We start from the raw sequence: 22,082 nt of genomic DNA on the forward strand, positions 1-22,082 counted from the left end.
AGTTTGGGCCCCTTCTGACATGCTGACATGCAAGAAGGACAAAGGGGTCTCTGTGCACCCATGGTCAGGACAGGCCAGAAGGCAGAGCTCCACGGAGGGATTCACTCAGCTATCCTAGGTGCCCAACGCCCACGCAGCCAGCTCAGCCCCGTCCAGCCTACACTTCCGCTGCTCCACCAAGCTGGGCACCCCTGCTCCGCTGGGATAAGGGCAGCTACTGGTGCCCTGGGACTCCCAGGAGGAGCCTGGACCCTCTCTGGTAATCAGCAGCACCAAAGCCAGGGCAGAGAGGTTTTCTCCGGACCATCTGGGTAATGTCCGTGCCCACGAGAAGCCACTGTACCAGAACACCCCAAGCACAGCCTGCAGGCAGGCCCAGCACGCCCCAGGCCATGACCCGCGTGAGATGATGTGCTCGGTGGGCAGTGGAGGTTTTGTCTGGACTTGGCCCCATACAACATTTGGCAGATAACAGCAGCCTCTTCTAGAGGTCTGGTCACAGCCTGTCCACGTGAAGATGCCAAGGATGTGAGTAAAGGAGTTGTAGGGCTGCTGAGAGGACCCGTCTGTCTTCCCCTCCGATGTGTGCGGCTCAAGCAGGGCTGTCCTGTGGTCTGGCTCGCGCAGGCTCCTGCTGACCGTGGCCACTGCAACCTGGGCTCAGGCCCAGGAAGCTCTCCCACAAGACAAGGGGCCAGCACAGCATGAGGCCCTGCCGGCAGCTAGGGTGAGGTGGGGCATCTCCTTCTGGGCCCCAGGAAAGATCCAGAGGGCAGGCCTATCCTGAGTGGTGGAATGGGTCTGGTTCCCCTCTTTCCTTCTCTCTGCTGGCCTCAAGGCTCCCCGTGGCCTGCACTTAGGGACAGGGGTGCCTCCCCGCCCGGCTTCCTCAGCCAGACCACATCAGCAACTGGTGCCGTCTCTCTGGGCAGTTCTCCCAGCTGTCTCTTCTGTCTCATTTCCCCAAACTGCAGAGTCTGATGCCAGCAAGTGGCTGTCTTACAGGTGGAGACTGTGCGCACACATTGCAGAGGAGCACCTGTTGCCTCTGGAGCACTGGGGGCAGGACAAGAATGGCCAGGCCAGTAGGGTGCCCCTCAGGGACAGCCCTGCACCAGGTGCAGGACATGGGCTCGCCCAGGGGCCCCGGCCCTCCCTTGGGTTGTTGTCCAGCACAGGGAGAATCCCTTGCAGGAAAGAGGCCCAGGGGAGGATGCCACAGGCCCAGCCCGGCCGTCTGCCTGGAGTACCAGCTCCCAGGACCAGCAGCACTATCTCCCCAAGAGCCCTGCAGGGCAGAGGCTTGATCCCAGTGCTCCACACCAAGTGTGCCCACGAGCAGAACAGCCCCTGCCCGGGGGCCGGTCCAGAGGACACTCCCAGGAGGCAGCCCCCGCGGCTGGTCCCAGCAGGTGCCGTCCCTGTCTTCGCAGCGCCAGTGTGAGGAGATGGTGGCTGGCAAGACCCACCCTCCCTGGACGCCAACCTGGATAGCTCCTGGCCCGCCCTCTGCAGAAGGCCTGGCAAATGCATCTGGATGAAGCCACCTACAGATTTCGTCCATCCCATTAAAGATGCCCCAGGCCTAGTTCCATTTCTAAGGAAAAGAGAGTTGAAAGATAAACTTTCCCCTCTTCTTGTCCAGTTCAAATAACATAAAGCGATGCACATCCAGTGTTCAGGCCCGCCTCTGCCTCAGGACGGCGCAGGGCGACCTCTTGGCCCCCCAGCACCCTGGCTCTGTCCACAGCTGTCAAGCAGGAGTGCCTGGGCGTGGCCCTTGACACCCCACTATCCTCATTGAGCAGACCGGTGTTTGGAAATCTCAGTGACATCTGTGTCCTCCCAGGCACGTGAAAAGGCACAGAAGGCAGGTGGCGGCTGCTGGTCCCCAGGGCACAGGTAGCTCCAATTCCCGGGGCCACCTGCCCTCTGCCGAGCCAGACCCCCCACCAAGCCAGCCATGGCAGGGTGGTCTCCCATCCATGCTCTGCTCTGAGGCCCATGGGGCAGTGCGTGGCACATGAGGGCCGAATGCAGGAGACGTTACAACACAGGGATGTTGCTGGAACTCTCAAAGCCAAGCTGCACCTCTGGGCCATGCAGACAGCACACAGCCCTGGACATGGGCTGATATGACAGGGATGACACCAGCTGGACACTGAGACCCTCACCCTGACCCTGGAGGCACACACATGTCCATGGAGGCAGAGTGGTCAGGAGCATAAGGAGCACACCACCGCGGCGTGGGGAGGCCCCGCAGGCACGGAGGGCGCAGATGCCCTGGGGGCCACTCTGCATGGCTCTTGGCAAGCTGCCAGATGCCTGAGCAGCCCTTTTCACCCATGCGTGCTGCACGGGCAGGCTGGGGCTTGTGACCACCCTCCAGGCCTGGCCTGCCCTCATAGAAGGAATGCCATTCTGGGCAGAGGAGGGCAGGCCAGCAGGGGTCATCTCACAAGGGACTCTCGCAGGGAAGCCTGGCTGGAGAGGACTCTGCACAGGTCCCCTGCCACAAGGGCTGTGCCACCACCTGCCACCTGCCCTCTGTCAGTCTCCCGACTGACCTTCCTCTGGGTAGAGACAGCAGGTAAGACACTCATGGCCTTCGCTGGGTTCCTTCCAGGGCCCCAGGCAGCCAGTGTCACCCCTGTAACGCGGAGGCAGGGGCAGGAGCAGGGTGGGAGTGGGTGTTAGGGTCCCGTAAGGCCCTGGCTTGCTGCTCAGAAGAGCTGACCTGGGAGAGACAAGAAGCTGCATCCACAGCCTGAGGCAGCCAGAGCATGCTGCAGGCTCTTCGTGCCACAGCCGGGGGCAAGGGCGCAGGCCGCCGGGGGTCAACAGGGGAGAGGCCCCCATGGCTGGTCTTTCACCTGCAAAGGCTTGTTTAGCAGGACAAGACGTAGGATGCTCAGCCCCCTTCCTGTGTCTTCCTAGCGCCCAGCCCTGCAGCTGTGGGTGGTCCCAGGCTGTCCACTTCAAGCAGCTCCTAGGCCTGCAGTATTTCCAGCAAGGGGGCCCCAGGGACCCAACTACCCTGCACTGGGGTGGGGGGTGGGGGTGGGTTTCCTAGGACAGCAAATGACCTCACACAGGGCAGAAGACACGGAGCGGAGAACGAGCCCCATGGGAGGACCGGCAGGGTCCCCCACCCTGCAGCAGGACACACCTGGCCAAGGAAAAGGGATGGCTCTGTCTGAAAGGGCAGCTCGGGGGGTGCCTGGGACTTGGCTCTAAACATGGAAGATTTTAAGGGGTGAAGCTGCCTCAGAACAAAAGCTCTTCACCCCCATTTGGAGGTCTCAGTAGTTTGGCTCCATCTCCAGGTGAGCCACAAGATGCTGCTAAGCCCTCTCTGCTGGCCCCGGATGCTCAAGGGAGCCCTGGGAGCCAGGCTCTGCAGTGTGTAGGCAGCTCAGGGCACAGCCGCTGACTGCCGTGTCACCGGGCCTGCTCCTTATCTACTTGCCTCAGCGTCCCCATGTGTAGGGCGTGCACCAGTGCCCCTGCTAGGCTGCTGCCAGGTTAACAAACATGAAGGGCCTGGGGCACAGCCTGGCCCAGGTGGCCCTGGTGTCTACATCAGCCACTCGCTCCTGGTTTAAAATGAGGAGGGGCTAAACCTGGCCACTTCTTAAACCAAAACCCAGGGCCAAACCAGAGGGGAGGCAAGGCCTGCCTGGCTGATCTGCAGGCTTCAGGGCTCTGGGGTGGAGTCCCAGCACATGGGCCTGGCCCGGGGACAGGAGGGCGCATCTGCTGCTTTCCTGACTCAGTGTGAGAGACTGGATGGCGGAAAAGGGTGCACGTCAGCACCAAGTGACTCCGGTTGGGGCCACCTGCCCTCCCCCACGCGGGCTCTCAGCCTGCAGCTGGTGGCCCTCAGGGCCTGACTCCCAGTTCGGAGACAGGACAGCAGGGTGATCCGGATGGTGATGCTGCTAAACAAGCCCTAAAGACCAGCCTGGGGACAGACAGGGTGGGAGGCAGACCCAGAGAGCCATACCTTAAGGTAAAGTCAAAATGAAAATGCTTTTTCCTTTTCAGAAAGCCACCAAAAGAGAAAACACAGACACGTTACGATGCCCTCAGGAGCCCTCCAGGGACTGCCGAGGGCACTCAGTGGCTCCCACCTCGCTGGGGTTCCTGTGTGGGAGAGCCCGTGAGCGCCAGCTCTGCGCCTTGCACTCAGCTCTCTCCCCCATAGTCTAGGGAAGTGTGGGACAGCTGGCGCCGGACGTGCAGGGAGGAGGCGCCGGGTGGGACAGACAGGTCTGTGCAGGGCTTTCGGCCCGGGGCTCCTGAGCACTGTCCTGCTCTGGGCAGGTGAGGACACAAGCTGATCACTCACCCACGGGGCCTGAGGCCCAGGGACTCCTCGGTTCCCCAGCCTGGGAAACCCAGTCTGTGGAAGGAACAGGTGCCCAGACTAGAGGAGCTGGGCCACTGCCACCCTAGCCCCATGACAGCTGTCCATCCTGTCAACCTCTCATCACGCGGGGTTTCAACATGCACAGAAACAGGTGTGGAAACGGCGCTTACTATGAGAGATCTGGGGTGGGGGGAAGCGCCTGCTGTCAGGAAGGCCCGGAGGTGCCCGGCTGACCTAGGCTCTGGTCTAAGCCCGGTGCAGGGTTTTTCGGCCTACCAGGCTGAGCCCAGCAGTGTGTGGGGAGGCCCGCGGAGGGTTGGTGGCTGGTAACAGCCTGTGGCATGGTACCCGGGCCCACCGTGTTACCTCTTCTGCTTATAGGTCAGCATGGCCTCTGCGATGGGGAGCTGGTGGGCACAGTTGGCCCCTGCGATGTACTGGGTGATGCGCGACACAATGTCCGGCGTGTCCTGTACTGCAGGGGGAGGAAGTGGTGGGGGATGAGGCTGGCGCCAGGTGGGGTTTCAGGCGGGGCTGAGCCGGGCCTCCCCGGTGCCCTACCCAAGCCTCCCACACCCGAAGTGCAGCAGGGCTCGCTGGCTGTGGCTGAGGGGCCCTGGTCCTCTACTCTCAAGGCGGTACCAGGGCAAATGTGGGAAGACCTGAAGGGCTGTGCCTGCCGCTTCCCAGACAGGCCCCACAGCTTCCAACATTCCGAAGCTCAGGGGAATAGGAGGCGTCCTAGCCAAGGCCCCAGCGGGCCCTGTCCATGGCCTCTTCCCTGAGGCTGAGCCTGAGCAGGTGCAGGGCCTCCTGGGCATGGCATCTGGGGAGACCAGGGCCCCTTCCTCCCGCAGTGGCGTGGGCTGTGGACGTGCCCGGGCCTCACCCGCACTCTGGGCCTCCAGCTTGTTGAACAGGTCTCTCCAGGCCAGGTCCTGGAAGAAGTTGTTGTAGCGGTAGTCCACAGAGCCTAGGTACCTGGCCACGGGGTGGGAGCCTGCATGCCAGGGGTGGGGCTGGTGTCACCACGGGGGACTTGAAGCTGCAAGGCTCCCACCGCAGCCCAAAAGCTGGGCCACCTGACCCCGCGCCTGTGCTGCTGCCTTCCAGACAAGCCTACTTTCCTGCCACCAAAAGAGAAAGCCACCACTGCCCCTCCCTGGTGGATGCCTGAGGCCCGCTGAAGGAGTCCCAGCCCTGAGCTGAGGTCCTAGAGCCCTGAGTGCCACTGAGGAAGGCCCAGCAGGGCACATATGACCGTGCAGAGGCCTCGGCTGGCTCAGGGCTCTGACGTCGGCATCGTGAGGGCCACAAGGGAGAGACCCTGTGGGCCTCCGGGCCTTTTCAACAGATTAAGGCTGGATGGGTTGGTTTTGTGGTAAAGACACATTGTTTGGATCTAAAGAAGTAACAGAGTTCGACGACACAGGACCTGGACGATTTGAGAGGATTAATAACCAGCCCTGCTTTGCACTTCTGACTTGGGAAATGGAAACTGGCATTGAGTTATCACAGCGACTGATGGAGGGGACACCCAGCTCAGGCCCCTTCAGAGGGCAATGGCTTTATCTTGACCCAAATATGGCTGTTTTAGGGCAATCAAGTTATCCTGCATATAATTAAAATTAACAAAGTGTTACTGTATCAAACATTTAAAAACAACAAGTGGGCGGCAAGCAGGGACCCCACACCACACCACACGCCACACCACACCACACGCCACACCACGCCACGCCACACCACACCACACACCACACCACACCACGCCACGCCACACCGCCCATGGCGTCTGTGCCCAGGCCCAGGTGGACGGCGCGGTGCTCACCCAGCGGGATGACCAGGAAGCGCATGTAGCCGAGCCAGTCGGGCGTCTTGTGGGATAGCTGCTCCACGAAGAGCCGCAGGATGGCACTGAGGTAATGCTGTGCTCCCGCCACGGCGATCTTCACGGGGGTCGGGGGCTGGGAATTGCAGTTGCAGCTGCAATCCAGAGGCAGGTGGGACGGAGAGGGGACAGACGCCTCAGGGGAGCCGTCCTCCGTCCAAGGATGCCCGTGTGAGCCCAGGGGGCTCTGTGCCTGTGGCCGCTCATGCCACAACTGCCCTGGAGCTGCCCAAACCCAGGACTCCCACATGCCCGAACGTGCCCAGGCTGAGGGGCCACACAGTCATGACCTCGGCCCAGGCTTCCAAGGACGGGCCAGGCGGCCACCCCTCCAGTGTGGCAGGACACCTGCCAGGCTGCTGCTCCCGCCCACAACTGAGGGCAGGCCAGGCTGCGAGGAGCCCATGGGTCAGCCTCTGTGGACACCAGCCACAGCCCCAGGTGCAGAACGCGCCCAGCCCCAGAGCAATGGGTAGAGGTGGGGTGCAGGGACCCCGAGGGGTACTTGGGCGGTGAGTACAGGGTGGAGCCCAACTCACTATCTCTGTATCCGTGAGACGATGGTGCTGAAGGCTGCCTGGACGTCTGCGGGAGAGCATGTGCACACCACGGGGAGCGTGTGCCTCTGCAGGACGTCGGAGAGGAACTGGCAGAGGACAGGCAGACACTGACTTCAGCACAGCCGCCTGGGCCACCCCCAGCACCTGACCCTCACCAAAGCTCTCAGGGTCTCCAGAGACCCCAGGCACGTCCAGGCAAACCACAGCCTGCAGCTCCAGCACCTGGGTGTGCCAGGTTGGGGGCAGGTTCAGGAGCCCACTCTCCTCTGTCCTACACCCTGACCCTCCACTCCACGAGACTGCACCTCTACCTGCCCCTGCCAGTCCGAGGTGTTGACGAGGATGATGTTTTCGGGAAGCTGGTCATCGGAGATGAGGATGTGGTTGAGCTGGTCATACACAGTCTTCCTGGGGATCTGGAGGCACACAGCCCTGTCCACACCCAGAAGAGAAGCACAGCGCCCATCCCCACCGCCCCAGCCCTGGTGTCTGCAGTGCCCCTGCTCCCCCTGCAGCTGTGCACAGAGGCTCAGTGGCAGGAAGAGAGCTGGTCAGCTTGGAGACCACCCCTGGGCTAAATTAGCCAAGCAATGAGGCCGCCCTGGACCAGGGAGGGCAGCAGAAGGACCAGAACTTGCCCTGGGGTCCACATGGCCTTCCTGACAAACCAACCCATGACCCAGCCGCCCTGCTGTGCAGCAGGCGCTCTCCAAAGCCCAGGCATGCTCTGCATGCTCCCAGCAACCTTGACCCCCTGCACTTCTCTTTTTGCCCTGCCCTGGTTGGTGCCAGGGTGACCACGAGCCCTGCCTCCTGGTCATGCTACGCCCTCCACCCCCACCTGCACCTGCACCTGTAGCTGGCTCCGGGCATCCGGGCAGCGCTCGTTGTCCAGACTGTTGGCCCGCTCATTCTGGGGCCTCGCTGCCTGCCGCTCTTTCAGGGACGTGCTCCGGCCCCGTCGGCCAGCCTGCTTCCCCTCGGACCTATTGGAGACCAGGACAGGCTAAGTGGCTGCAGCAGCAGGAACAGGGGCAGGGGCAGGGGCAGGGGCAGGCTTGCAGTGGCCTACACATTGTGGTGGGGACAGGGAAGGGTGAGCACAGGGCCGACTGATGGGCAGTGGGAACACAGGCCACACAGAGAGGCCACCAGCCCTGGGAGGACCGTAGCAGCAGCTGAGTACAAGAGAGGCCGTGCCCCCAGTGGGACCCCACACAGCTCTGCCTGTGAGACTGCAAGCCAGGCCAGGAGCCTTGGAGCCACCGTGAGGACTGAGCTCACCCTCCCTGCCCGGGCCAGGAGCTGGGCAGAGCCAGGTATAGGCCAGTGCAGGGCGCTGAGGCTGCCAGGGCGACCTGGCTCCAGAGCACGGACACAGGCACCTGGGTGCCGCCGTAAGTGAAAGTCAGTGCCCAGACTCACTGCTTTGGAAAAAATCCCAAATATCACAGAAACATGAAATTCATATTCTGGAAGAATCAAGCTGGTGGATGTGTGTGTTTTGGCTGAGGCAGGGGCTACTCAGGGGGCTGTGGGGGCAGCTGCAGAAGGGCAGACACGCCTGGCCCTGCCCTCAAACACGTGGGGCGGAATGTGGGGCTGCAGGCTTGACACCCAATCGCCAGACCCTGCCCTCAAACACGTGGGGCGGAATGTGGGGCTGCAGGCTTGATACCCAATCGCCTGACCCTGACCTCAAACATGCAGGGCGGAATGTGGGGCTGCTGGCTTGATACCCAGTGCTGGGGCAGGGGGTTTGCTTCTCCTTTTTAAGAAGAGGGATGAGGCCCTGAGTCTGCTGTCTACACCCAAGGGAACTCATCAGGCTGGTCTGACAGGCACCCACCCCGACTCATGCCCCTGATGGCCCCTCCCCTAACAGCTGCATCGCCAACCTGCCCAGCCACCCAGCCCCCATCACCTGGTGGAGGGGATGACAAGGGACTCTGTCTTGGTGATCCGCCCGCTGGGCGGCAGCCTCTCTGTGAACACGTCCAGGGTGGAGGCCTCAGCCTCGGGGCTGTCCTCAGGCTGTCCAGGCTGCTCCCTCGGGCCCGGCACACCCTGCTGACCAGAGACCTCCCTGGAGCCTCCCATGGAAACCGCACCTGTGCTGCAGCCTCTCCAGCCATGTGGCCTCTGGCTTGGGTGAGGGTTTAGGCCTCTCTAGGCTGTGGCTCCTATATGTGGACCCGGCCATACACTGACCAGGAAGCCTGGCTGAGCTCAGTTCCAACCACAGGGCTCCCATCCAGGCCATGCAGGGTGACCAGCACCCAGCCTCCCAGGACCTGACCTGCCCTGGGCCCAGGACCCCCTAACTAAGGAGACCCCATGCAATGCAGTAGGGGGAACCAGGCATTCCTGGGTGCCATCCACCTGATGGTGGGGTGAGTTCAGGTACCCTGATCCTGAAAGTGGGGTGACTCTGGGGCACCCGGACCCTGAGGGTGGGGCGAGTCCAGGGCACCCGGACCCTGAGGGTGGGGTGAGTCCAGGCATCCTGACCCTGAGGGCGGGTGGAATGGAGGCACCCTGACCCTGAAGGTGGGGTGAGTCTGGGGCATCTGGACCCTGAAGGTGGGATGAGTCCAGGCACCCTGACGCTGAAGGTGGGGTGAGTCTGGGGCACCTGGAGGTCCCTGAGGGTGGGGGGGTCCAGGCGCCCTGACCCTGGGGATGGGGGGAATCCAGTGTGCCCTGACCTTGAAGGTGGGGTGAATCCAGGTGCCCTGACCCTGAGGGTGGGGGGTCCAGGTGCCCTGACCCTGGGGGTGGGGGAGTCCAGTGTGCCCTGACCCTGGGGGTGGGGGAATCCAGGTGCCCTGACCCCAAAGGTGGAGTGAATTTTGGGATACTCTGACCATCCAGCGGCCTGGCCACCCCTGAGGGCTGACCCCACCTCTGCACACCAGGTGTGACATGAGGACCTACATGTGAGTCCCACCCCTCTGGGTCAGACCCTTAAAGGCAGCACTGGCGTGCCTGGTGTGCGGAACGGGTGGGTGTGGCCCGAGCCTGCTTACGAGGGCCACCGTGTCAGAGACACTGTCGCTCGGCTGCCTGCCTCCCAGGGACCTCGTCTTCTCGGGCGCGTCAGCCTGTGGGGGAGGAGATGGGAATCAGCTTGTGCTCAGCTACAGGTGCCAAGGCACTGACTTCTGGGCTGGGGATGCTGGGGCTCAGGGGAGGCCCGGGGCAGCTGCGTGGCAGTGTGCTAGATAGCGGGCGCAGAGTGGCTCCAAGACAGCTGGGCAGGGCCCTGGGCCCAGGCCATGCTGGGAGATGTGGGCCACACCACAGCCCAGTCGGACCACAGTCTGCTCTGGGAGATCAGTGTGGCCCCACTCACCGGGCTGGGGGGCTCCCTGTGGCTGCGGACGCTGTGGATGCTCCCGATCTCCGTTTGCGAGCTCGAGTGTGATAAGCCTTCAAAGTACGGCCTGGCTCAGGGAACAGGGGAGGGAGAAACATTAATTTCCAGGACCCTTCTTGCACTGGAAGCGCAGTTCTCCCACCACACCTGGAGGGACAGACTGGAGAATCCAACGGCAGAGTAGAGCTGGGTCCAGAGAAGAGCCCATGTCAGTGCACACCCTGCTCGCGCCAACCGCAGCACAGGGCACGGAACAATTCTGGAGCTGGCAACGCCAAGCCCTGGGCCAACCTGGCTGCCCCTTCCTGGCTCTTCCACCCACCCTGATATCAGCTGCAGGAAACACACATCCCTGAAACTCATGGCCTTAGCTCCAGGCAAGGCTGCCGGAAACATGAAGGGGCTCTGGGGAGAGCTCCACGGGCCAATCCTGCTGGAGGGCAGCCCTGGGATCTGCAGTGAGCCTGCAGCAAACAGGCGAACATGCTCGACAAAACAACGAGGGCACATCAGATGAAGCAGGCCCTTCCAGACCCACCAGCAGATCAGACCACCCAGGCCCATCCAGGTCCTTCCAAACCATCCAGGCCTGTCCAGACTATCCAGGCCCTTCCAGGCTCACCAGACAGATGCAGACCACCCAGGCCAACCCAGACCATACAGGCTTTTCCAGACCAACCAGGCCCATCCAGGTTCTTCCAAACCATCCAGGCCAACCCAGACTATCCAGGCCTTTCTGGACCACCCAGGTCTTTCCACACTATCCACACTGATCCAGGCCACCCACGCCTTTCTGGAAAACCCACGCCTTTCCAGACCAACCAGGTCAATCTGGACCATCCATGCCTTTTCGGACCACCCAGGCCTTTCCAGACCATCCAGGCAGATGCAGACCATCCACGCCTTTCCAGACCACCCAGGCCTTTCCAGACCAACCAGGCCCATCCAGACCACCCAGGCCCTTCCAGATCATCCAGGCCTATTCAGACTATCCAGGCCTTTCCAGACAACCCAGGCCTTTCCACACCATCCACGCTGATCCAGGCCACCCGCACCTTACCGGACCACCCATGCCCTTCCGGACCACCCACGCCTTTCCAGTCCAACCAGGCCAATCTAGACCATCCACACCTTTCCGGACCACCCAGGTCTTTCCAGACCAACCAGGCCCTTGCAGACCATCTGGCCGACCCAGGCCATCCGAGCCAAATGTCTCATCTCTGGTTGATATAATATGTACACAGAAGAAGGAGGAAGGGAGACCTACGGATTCAATGAGACTTAAAAGACCTTTCAAGTGAAAACAGTTGTACAGGAGGCCAGGCGCACTGGCTCACACCTGTAGTGCCAACACTTTGGGTGGCCAAGGCAGGTGGTTCGCTTGAGCTCAGGAGTTTGAGATCAGCCCGGGAAACATAGGGAGACCCTGTCTCTACAAAAAACATAAAAATTAGCGGGGTGTGGTGGCGTGTGCCATTGGTCCCAGCTACTGAGGAGGCTGAGGTGGGAGAATCGCTTGGGCCCAGGCGGTTGAGGCTGCAGTGAGCTGTGATTGCACAGCTACACTCTAGCCTGGGTGACAGAGCAAGACCTTGTCTCAAAAAACAACTCCCCCGCCCCCCCAAAAAACAGACAGGACTTATGCAGTGTCTGGTGCCCCACCCTGGGTGACAAAACTACATGGAAACTCGTTGCTGCAGTGTGTGCCCATTCCAGATCATAGCCCCGAGACGCACACGCCTCTCCCCAGACTATGAATGCCAGCTGGCCAGGGCTCTGCAGATATAGTCACCACCACGGAGTTTAAGATGGGAGATGATCTGGGCCACACAGGTGTCTCCTACGGAATCACATGAGCCATTAAAGACAGAGAACTTTCTCCGGCTGAAGGCAGAAGAGATGAGGCAGGAAGGCCAGGGAGACCCAAAGTGTGAGGGGGACTTGACTGGGCCTTGCTGGTTCCGAAGGTGGAGGAGGGACCCTGGGCCAAAGTAAGAGGACAGTTGCAGCCGGGCGCGATGGCTCACACCTGTAATCCCAGCACTTTGGGAGGCCGAGGCGGGTGGATCACGAGGTCAGGAGATCGAGACCATGGTGAAACCCCGTCTCTACTAAAAATACAAAAAATTAGCCTGGCGCGGTGGCGGGCGCCTGTAGTCCCAGCTACTTGGGAGGCTGAGGCAGGAGAATAGGGTGAACCCGGGAGGCGGAGATTGCAGCGAGCCAAGATAGCACCACTGCACTCCAGCCTGGGCGACACAGCGAGACTCCATCTCAAAAAAAAAAAAAAAAGAGGACAGTTGCCAGAAGGCAAGAATGACCGCCAGCCACCAGGCAGCGCAGGGCAGCCAGACCCCTGTCCTGTAGCCATATGGAGCTGAACTCCCTCAACAACCACACTAGGCCTGCACCACGTGACCTCAGAGCCCCAGTCAGGGCAGCCACTGATACCTCCACCCAAGCCCAGCGAGACCCTGGCCAAGAATGAGGCCACAGCCTCGGGATGGCAACCTCTAGAACAGGAGGAACAGAGGCTGTTTTTGGTGGCCACATCTGCGGTCACCTGTTATGGTGGCTGCTGGCAACTGAAGCAGCAGCAAGTGGAGCTGGGGCTGCCGCGCCAGGTCAGGTGAGGTGGAGGCTGCTGCATGGCCACAGGGCTAACTGGGGCCGCGCCTCCAACATGCAGCAAGGCCACCTTCATGTTGTTTAGGTTAAAAAAGCATGACAGCAAAAGGTCTGCCAAGCCTTCTGGCTCCGACTGGGGTCTCTGGCTCCTCAGCAGCTGCCCAGAGCCTGGCACCTGCCTTCTGCCTGGTGTGCTTGCCTCCCTGCCCCCAGCTGACCGGGGCCTCCACATCCAGACCCATGCACAGAGCTGTCTGCCCTGCATCCTCTCCTCCTGCCCAGGCCAGGCCCCCTCGAGCCAGTCCCCTCCTCCCACCCAGCCACAGAGAATCTGCCCTCCCTCCCCACCGGCCTCTGCCGCCTCCTCCTCAGGGAGGCGCACCCAGCATGGGGGCTCTACTCCCCACCTGAGTGGACGGAGGTCCTGCTGCAGTTCCCAGGGCATCCCCCAATGACGGATCCCCTACAACAGGGTGCCAGGCCCAGCCCAGCCAGCACCCTGGGGGACCCCTCTCAGTCCTCCCCAGCCCAGAGCTTGCACCGCCTGGCCTATGACAGGAGAGCTGTCTGTCAATGCAGCCCCACACCTCTCCTTCCAGCCACCAGAGCCTTCCCAGGCTTTGAGGCAGCTGGCCCTGCCCACCCCCTCCCCAGGGCTGGACACGGGTCTGCTGGAGTGGCCGCAGAGTGGCCAGGGCATCTGAAATGGCTGTTCCTCCCGCCCCGCCCTGCCCAGTAGGGCTCACCGCAGCTTTGGCTTGGGGGTGCTAAGGACGCTGTCGTCGTCTTCCATGTCGGGGCCACTGTCGCTGGGGTGCTCCATGTCCAGCGTGTCATATAGGAGGTCCAGGTCCTCCTCCGCCTCGGGGATGTGCTCCGCAGGGTCCTGCTCCGAGTCCAGGACCTGCATGGGTGCCAGGCAAGCGTGAGGACCAGGCAGGAGTTCCCTGCAGTGGCCCATGCTGCCCCGTTGGGGGCACCCGAGACCCCAGAGTCTGCGGGAACAATAGGAGGCGGGCGCCCGGCCACCAAACCCCACTGCTCAGCACGGCTGTAGTCCAGCTTCTGTCTTGGAGCTTGGGATGATCGCCAAGGACCCCAGGCCCCCAGGTACCGGTGTGTGTGATGTTACTCCACCTTGCCTGCGCTGGTAGTCATCCGGGCCACCAGGGTGCACGGAGGGCTTGGGTGCAGGCAGGTGAGCTCTGACGGGTGTGGGCCGCTGTGCAGCCACCACCACAACCAAGATACAAGCTGCTCCCCACACCCAGGAGGCTCCCCTTTGCCCTCCTCTAGTGCGTCCCCTCCTTCAGCCCCAGGCCCCGCCAATCTTACTCTGTCCCTGTACGTTCTGCCCCTTCCCCAGTGCTATCTAAGAGGGATCAGGCTGCCTGCAGCTCTGAGGGTGGTGGGGGGCATCATCCACCCAGTGTGGCACACTTCATGTTCCTCTGTGTCCCCACCCAAATCTCACCTTGAATTGTAACCCCCATAAGCCCCCCGTGCCAAGGGTGGGACAGGTGGAGGTGACTGGTCCTGGGGGCGTTTCCTCCACGCTGTTCTCATAATGAGCACCTCTTACGAGATCTGATGGTTTTATAAGTGTCTGGTATTTCCCCTGCTCGCACCCACTCCGACCTGCTGCCCCGTAAATAAGGTGCCTGCTTCACCTTCTGCCATGATTGAAAGCTTCCTGAGGCCTCCCCAGCCATGCTGAACTGAGTCAACTAAACCTCTTTCCTTTATAAACTTCCTCAGATGGTTCTGCAGTGCACCACTGAGTGGATGGACCCCAGTCTAACGGATCACCAGCTGACGGGCATTATGACCGTCACAGACGAAGCTGCTGCGAACGTCTGTGTGGGTCCATGCATGTGTGTGTTCACCTCCCTGAAGTCAACACTGAAGAATGGGGGTGCTGGGTGTCTGGCAACTGCTTCCTGTGGCTGCCACGCCACCTTACATTCCCCCGGCAGCGTGTGGGTTCCCCTGTTACACTTCATCCTGTTGTATTCCATTTGTTCCAGCCATCCTAGCGGGGATCAAGCAGTGTCTCATTGTGGCTTGGTTTACATTTCCCTAATGACCAGTGATAATGATCATGACGATCACGTACTTATTGGCTACTTGTGTGTCTTTGAAGAAATCTATTCAGAAAGATCCCTATCCTTTTTTTTTGGAGATGGAGTCTTGCACTGTCTGTCGCCCAGGCTGGAGTGCAGTGGTGCGATCTCGGCTCACTGTAAGCTCCGCCTCCTGGGTTCATACCATTCTCCGGCCTCAGCCTCCTGAGTAGCTGGGACTACAGGTGTCCGCCACCATGCCTGGCTAATTTTTTGTATTTTTAGTAGAGACAGGGTTTCACCGTGTTAGCCAGGATGGTCTTGATCTCTTGATCTTGTGATCCACCCGCCTCGGCCTCCCAAAGTGCTGGGATTACAGGCGTGAGCCACTGCGCCCAGCCCGCTGCCCATTTTTTAATTGGACAATGCACTCTTCTTTGTTTTTGAGAAAGGGTCTTGCTTTGTTGCCCAGGCTAGAGTGCAGTGGCACGATCATAGTTCACTGTAGCCTCGACCTCCTGGGCTCAAGTGATCCTCCCACATCAGCCCCCAAAGTGCTGGAATTATAGGTGTGAGCCACTATGCCTGGTTCTGACAAGTGATAATCACTTTATTAAAATAGTTGGCTTAAGCATCTGCAATGGTGATGTCAACCACAGCTCGCAGCTCAATTCCAATGGAGCAATCAGCTTCACAATCCAGGATGGACCAGGCAGGTCCACGAGCCGCTTATGGATTCTCGTCTGGAAGTGATCCTGTGTCTGAGAACCTTCACAAGGTGTTTTTCTCTTAGTGATTCGCAAAGTCTTGGCAGGCATCAGAGCTGGTCCTTTCACTTTGAGATTCTTTTTCTCCGTGCCCCTGATAAGCCAGCACACACCTTCAGGGATTTTACATTGCAGCTGGTCAGGGTAATTCTAATTTAAGGAATCACCCCACCGGCTCCAGAGGTGTCCTTCTGGTGTCTTTAAAAGCCATGGCTGTGAGGCGGCTTCCTGGTCGACTTCTCGGCACAAGTAGACAGCAGTGAGCAGGGCTGGAGTGGGCGGGCCCTAGCTCCGTGGCACCTGAGACTGCATCGTTCTCAAAGCAATGGACAATTCAGCTTTTAACTGGATTGTTTGTGTCTTTATTTTTCAGTTATAAGCATTCTTTATGTGTTCTAGATTCACGCCCCTTATCACAAACATGATTTGCAAAAAATATTCTTCTGTTCTACTGTTTCGCTTTCTTGATGGCACTGTTTGGAGCACAAAAGTATAAAATGTTGCTGTGGTCCAGAAAAACTTACCTTTTGTCGCCTGTGCTTTTGGTGTCACATCTAAGAAACCCCTGCCTAACCCAAGGTCATAAGATTGGCCCATTTTCTCCTAAGAGTTTTATCATCTTAGCTCACAGATGCAGATATTTGATCAATTTCAAGATTGTTTGTTTGTTTGTTTTTCTTTTGAGATGGAGTCTCACTCTGTCGCCCAGGCTGGAGTGCAATGGTGTGATCTTGGCTCACTGCAACCTCTGCCTCCCGGGTTCAAGCATTTCTCCCACCTCAGGCTCCCAGGTAGCTGGGACTATAGGCACCTGCCGTGATATGATGCCTGGCTAATTGTTTTTGTATTTTTAGTAGAGACAGGATTTCACCATGTTGGCCAGGCTAGTTTCAAACTCCTGACCTCAAGTGATCCACCTGCCTCAGCCATCCAAAGTGCTGGGATTACAGGTGTGAGCCACTGTACCCAGCTGATGCATTTTGAGTTAATTCTTGAATATAGTGTGAGGTAGGGGTCCAAATTCCTTTTGTTTGAGACAGGGTCTCACTCTGGTTGCCCAGGCTGGAGTGCAATGGCATGATCTCAGCTCACTGCAGCTTCCACCTCCTGGACTCAGGTGATTCTCCCACCTCAGCCTTCCGAGTAGCTGGGATTACAGGCACATACCACCATGCCTGGCCAATTTTCTGTATTTTTAGTAGAGATGGGGTTTCACTATGTGGACTTATGCAATCTGCCTGCCTCAGCCTCCCAGAGTGCTGGGATTACAGGCATGAGCCACCACAGCTGGCTGAAATTCCTTCTTGTGCACGTGGATATCCAGTGGTCCTAGCACCTTTCTTGAAGACTATTCTTCCCCCATGGATATCTTGACATCCTTGTTCACCATCACTTGCCCATAAATGGAAGGGTTCACTTGTGGACTATCACCTCCATTCCACTGATCTCTATGCCTGTCCCTGGGCCAGCCCTGCAGAGTCTGGATTACTACTGTGGTTTTGTAGTATGTTTTGAAATTGGGAAGTATAAATCTTTTTTCTTCAAGACTGTTCTGTCTGCCCTGAGTCCCTTGCATTTACATATAAATTTTAGCTGGTCAATTTCTACAAAAACACAGCTGGAATCTGATAGGCACTGCGTTGAAGTTGTACATCAATTTAGGGAGTATTGCCACCTTAACAAGACTAAGTTTGCCAATTCATGAACGTATGACATCTTTCCACTTATTTATATCTTCTTTCCTTAAAAAATGTTTCATAGTTTCACTGTATGAGTCTTACTCATTTTAAAAATCAGGTTCCTTTTCCTCCTGGGTTTGGAGAGTTTTTAATATATCTATTGGATACAAATCTTTACCAGGTACGTTATTTGCAAATATCTTCTGTCAATCTGTGGCTTATCCTTTTTTTTTTTTTGAGATGGAGTCTCGCTCTGTCGCCCAGGCTGGAGTGCAGTGGCGCGATCTCAGCTCACTGCAAGCTCTGCATTCTCCTGCCTCAGCCTCCTGAGTAGCTGGGACTACAGGCGCCCGCCACCACGGCCAGCTAATTTTTCTGGATTTTTAGACGGGATTTCACCATGTTAGCCAGGATCGTCTCGATCGCCTGACCTCATGATCCACCCACCTCGGCCTCCCAAAGTGCTGGGATTACAGGCGTGTGCCACCACGCCCAGCCAGCTTTTCATTCTTTTAACAGTATCTTTCAGAAAGCAAATTTCTACTTTTGTTTATTGTGTTACAAAATATAAAACATAATATTTTCCATTTTATCTATTTTTAGGTGTATAGCTCAGTGGCATTAGTGCAGGATTTAAGTTCATATTTTTTAAGGCTTAGAATCTATGTAATTTAAATTTTAGGCTTTTACATTTAGGAATATGATCCAGTCAAGCTGAATTCTGCACATGGTGTGCACTGTCAAGCGTCAGTTTCTTTGTGAAAAGATACTTTCTCCGATGAACTTGGCACCCTTGTTGAAAATCAAGTGACTCGCTAGGTGTGCCACCTTTTACAATGAAAAATACAGAAGGCAGCCCCCAGAGGAAGCTTTCCCTGTGAGCTGAAGCTGAGGGCTGTAGGGAACAGACTTCACTCTGGTTCATCCTCACAGGACGGGTCCCAAGCAGAGCGCTGCTCTCCTCCTCACCAGACCCACTGTGTGGCACCTGGGCACAGGGCAGCCTGGATGCCAGTGCTCTGTGGTCAGCCTGGGGGCTGTGAACGTTTATACCTCCAAAATTCCTATGCTGAAACCTGACCACCAAGGTGCTAGAATTAGCAGGCGGGGCCTCCACCAGGTGGTTAGGGCCCGAGAGCTCTGCCCTGCTGAATGGGCTCGGCGCCCTGGTGAGGGACACCAGGTGGTTAGGGCCCGAGCTCCGCCCTGCTGAACGGGCTCGGCGCCCTGGTGAGGGAGGCTTGAGGGAGCTTGTCAGTCCCATCCACCACACAAGACACTAAAGTGCCCTCTATGGGAAACAGGCCCTCAGACACCAAATCTACTGGCACTTTGAACTTGGACTCACAGCCTCCAGAACTGTGAGAAATACATTTTGGTTGTTTATCAATTTCCCAGTCTAAAGTATTTCGTTATAGCAGCATGAACAATCTCAGATGGCTGTAATCCAGGCAGGCGACCTCGTCTCACTGTGCATCTCCTGCCCAATGAGGGTTGCTGTGAAGTCCTGGGCAGAGGGCAGTGCCAGGCGTGATGCTCCCAGTGGCCAAGACACAGGTTCAGAGCTGCAGTGGAGATGGTCTGGTCTTTGCAGGAAAGGGATGGGTGGAAAATCAGGAAAGAGATCCCATCGCTCCATTAAAGTACTGTGTTGACCTGTGTGAATTTCACACAAAACTGCGCAATTATCCCTATGAAAATGATGTTCTCTCCCTGAACGGTGTCTGTGATGTCGGCCCATCTTTTCACAGTTTGGGTTGTGAGTCTCGGAACCATAATCTGTGTAAGTGAAATGCATTCTGGGACTCAGTTCAGTTGCCCACGTGAGTGCAGAATCCCACAGTCAAGATTCAACCAAGAACACCCACCCCTGAACCCACAGGCGCTCGACAGGGCTCAAGGAAGCCCCAGGAAGCCGACTTGGCCAAGTCCCATCTTCAGCTGGACTTGGGAATGTTCCAATCCAAGATGCAAACCAAAAGACACAGGGGCCCGAGGACCACCCCAGTAGTGGAGGTGCCCTTCCTCTGCAGCCAGTTGGTGATGTTACGCTGTTCTCAGAAATGCTGCCTGCCCCATCGGGCCACAAATCACCTGTTTCGGCACATGCACTTGACAGCCTCCCTGAGTGTGTGCCCCAGAGGCTGATCCAGGTGCATCCCAAGTATGTTAGGACACAGCGCCATCTACAGGCAGCGTGCTCTCAGGCCGACAGGCGACAACACTGCTTCAGGGCTGAAATGCTTAAATGCCACCTCTTCACTTCCGGTCCTGAACCCAGGCACGTTTTTCTTCTGACATTAAAGAAACAACAAAGGCTGGATGTGGTGGCTCACACCTGTAATCCCAGCACTTTGGGAGGCCGAGGCAAGCAGATCACTTGAGGCCAGGAGTTCAAGACCAGCCTGGCCAACAGGGTGAAACCCTGTTGAACCCAGGAGGCAGAGGGTGCAGTGAGCCGAGATTTGGGTGTTTTGTTTTGTTTTGTTTCGTTTTTTTTGAGATGGAGTCTCACTGTGTCGCCCAGGCTGGAGTACAGTGGCGCGATCTCGGCTCACTGCAAGCTCCGCCTCCCAGGTTCACTCCATTCTCCTGCCTCAGCCTCCCGAGTAGCTGGGACTACAGGCACCCGCCACCACGCCTGGCTAATTGTATTTTTAGTAGAGACGGGGTTTCACCGTGTTAGCCAGGATGGTCTCGATCTCCTGACCTCATGATCCGCCCGCCTCGGCCTCCCAAAGTGCTGGGATTACAGGCGTGAGCCACTGCACCCGGCCGAGTGTTTCTTTTTCTTTTTGAGACAGGGTCTCGCTCTGTTGCCCAGGCTGAAGTGCAGTGGCTCGATCTCTGCTCACTGCAGCCTTGGCCTACCAGGTTTCCTCCCAAATAGCTGGGACTATAGGTGCACACCACCACCCACAGCTAATTTTCGTATTTTACTGTAGAGACAGGGTTTCGCTATGTTGCCCAGTCTGGTCTCAAACTCCTGGGCTCAAGTGATCTGCCCGCCTTGGCCTCCCAAAATGCTTGGATTACAGGTGTGAGCCACTGAGTCCACCTATGTTTTTCTTTTCAGTATGAAAATTATGCAAGTTCATTGTAGAAAATTCCGAGATTAGAGAAAAGGTAAAAGACGAACATTGAAAACCCATGGACTGTCAATAGTGGGGGGCTGTCAGATGGGGAGGAGTCCATGGGAACTCTGTACTTTCTGCTCCATTTTGCTGTAAACCTAAAACTGCTCTAAAAGCTAAAGTCTATTTATAAAAAAACAAACACACAAACTAATGGTTACGCTCCCTGAAAATGACTTCCCAGCTTCCAGTGTATTCACGACTCGTACTTCAGCAGAGACCCAGCGGGCGACCTGGAGCCTGGGAGGCAGTGCCGCTGTCCCTGCACCTCACGGTGATACTGGCCGGCCATGCAGACAGTGAGCGGCAGAACCAGACATGGCTCCGAGACAGACTCCAGAGGCCGCCTCCTGCCCAGCTGCTGTAGGCGTGGGGGCTCCTCCTGCCCCGGCGCTGCTGTAGGCGTGGGCGCTGTGAGCAGAAGGCGCGTGCCCAGGCGCTGCTGTAGGCGTGGGGCTGTGAGCAGAGGGCGGCGCACTCACCTCATCGGACACTTTGAACCTCCGCAGCAGCGCCACCACTTTCTGCTTGAAATTTTGTTGCTGCAAGACAAGCGGTGTAGAGTCAGACCTGCTGCCAGAGCCGCAGACCCGCCACTGGAGCCACTTCCTTGGGCCGCAGGGAGGCCGCACCCAGGCCCGCCGTGGGAGGGCAGCAAGGCCTCAGCACCAGCAGTGCTGATGGATTCGCACGTAGCTCCCAGAAGCTTCCCAACAGGCCTGAGGTCTGACAGTTCCATTCCTGGCCAAGGGGGACCCGGGGAGGTGTGTGCAAACTCCATGGTTCTTCCAGAAACCTCTGCAGCCCTTCCCAGGCTCACGGGGCCCTTCCTTCAGCACCCCCTCCCAGGAAAGTCCCTGGCCAACTCCAGAAGGAAGGTGCTCAGCACCCATGTGGGGTGGGCAGGTGGGTGAGTGTGGGGTAGTGCGTGCTCCAAGAGCCTGAGCCCCATGGGTGCCTCGTGCCACCCTGGACTGCAGAACCTCGGCTCCAGCCACTGGGCGAGCGGGACCCTCAGCCACCCTCTCGGGGGCCAACCCTACAAAGGTAGCCCACGCCCTCCCTCCACAGCAGCTGGGCCCAAGGGGGCCCTGGAATGGAGGCACAAGCTGGTGTTCTGCACAGTGGGGGCAGATCTCCAGGCCAGCAAGACACAGCTTCACCACTCTGGGGCAGCTCGCCCATCCCCGGCACTGTCTGCCCACAGTACCCCCTTGAATGCTGCCAGAGGAGGCGGTGGTGTCTGGGCTGGCCTGTGCCCACATCCCTTGTCAGCACCAGGCACAGGGCTCCCCTGCCACCTGTGCTGGCCTCCCTGGAACTGTGCCTGTCCTTGGGGTGTCCAGGCACCAGGTGGTGGGCCCTCTGTGCCGGTGCTGGACATGGCCTCTGAGAAAAGAGCTGCCCGAGCTTTCCTCATGGAAAAAATGCCTGACAGCCCCACCAAGCTCCTGGGGACCGTGGGGCCAGGTAGGCCAGATCCCAAACAAAAGCGAGGGAACCAGCCCACTCAGGTGTATGTGGGCACCTGAGGGGACGAAGGGGAGGATGGCCTCCCTGGGGCTCTGCAGCCTCCCAGCCTTGCTCAGGGCCCACTGGGCCTAGTGGCCAC

At 58.5% G+C, this 22,082-nt stretch overlaps 1 protein-coding gene across 4 annotated transcripts in view; it reads right to left on the bottom strand.

The window, feature by feature from the left end:
• The window catches only part of PACS2 (phosphofurin acidic cluster sorting protein 2), an 81,814-nt gene that overhangs the window by 5,264 nt on the left and 54,468 nt on the right, over positions 1–22,082 (bottom strand). For 2 of the 4 annotated variants that reach the window (XM_009212393.3, XM_009212392.3), the window contains exons 8-19: positions 20,953–21,012; positions 13,574–13,731; positions 10,176–10,266; positions 9,850–9,924; positions 8,745–8,887; positions 7,674–7,806; positions 7,132–7,236; positions 6,800–6,906; positions 6,201–6,355; positions 5,262–5,372; positions 4,739–4,847; positions 4,007–4,039 (exon numbers count right to left, since the gene is read on the bottom strand). In XM_009212393.3, the coding sequence (XP_009210657.2) occupies positions 4,007–4,039; positions 4,739–4,847; positions 5,262–5,372; positions 6,201–6,355; positions 6,800–6,906; positions 7,132–7,236; positions 7,674–7,806; positions 8,745–8,887; positions 9,850–9,924; positions 10,176–10,266; positions 13,574–13,731; positions 20,953–21,012 (1,280 nt within the window). The remainder of the gene's footprint in view (positions 1–4,006; positions 4,040–4,738; positions 4,848–5,261; positions 5,373–6,200; positions 6,356–6,799; positions 6,907–7,131; positions 7,237–7,673; positions 7,807–8,744; positions 8,888–9,849; positions 9,925–10,175; positions 10,267–13,573; positions 13,732–20,952; positions 21,013–22,082) is intronic. The other 2 variants (XM_003902346.4, XM_009212394.3) reach the window with 1 other exon arrangement.

Source organism: Papio anubis, chromosome 7 (genome assembly GCF_008728515.1).
Source record: "Papio anubis isolate 15944 chromosome 7, Panubis1.0, whole genome shotgun sequence".
Taxonomy (NCBI): Eukaryota; Metazoa; Chordata; class Mammalia; order Primates; family Cercopithecidae; genus Papio; species Papio anubis.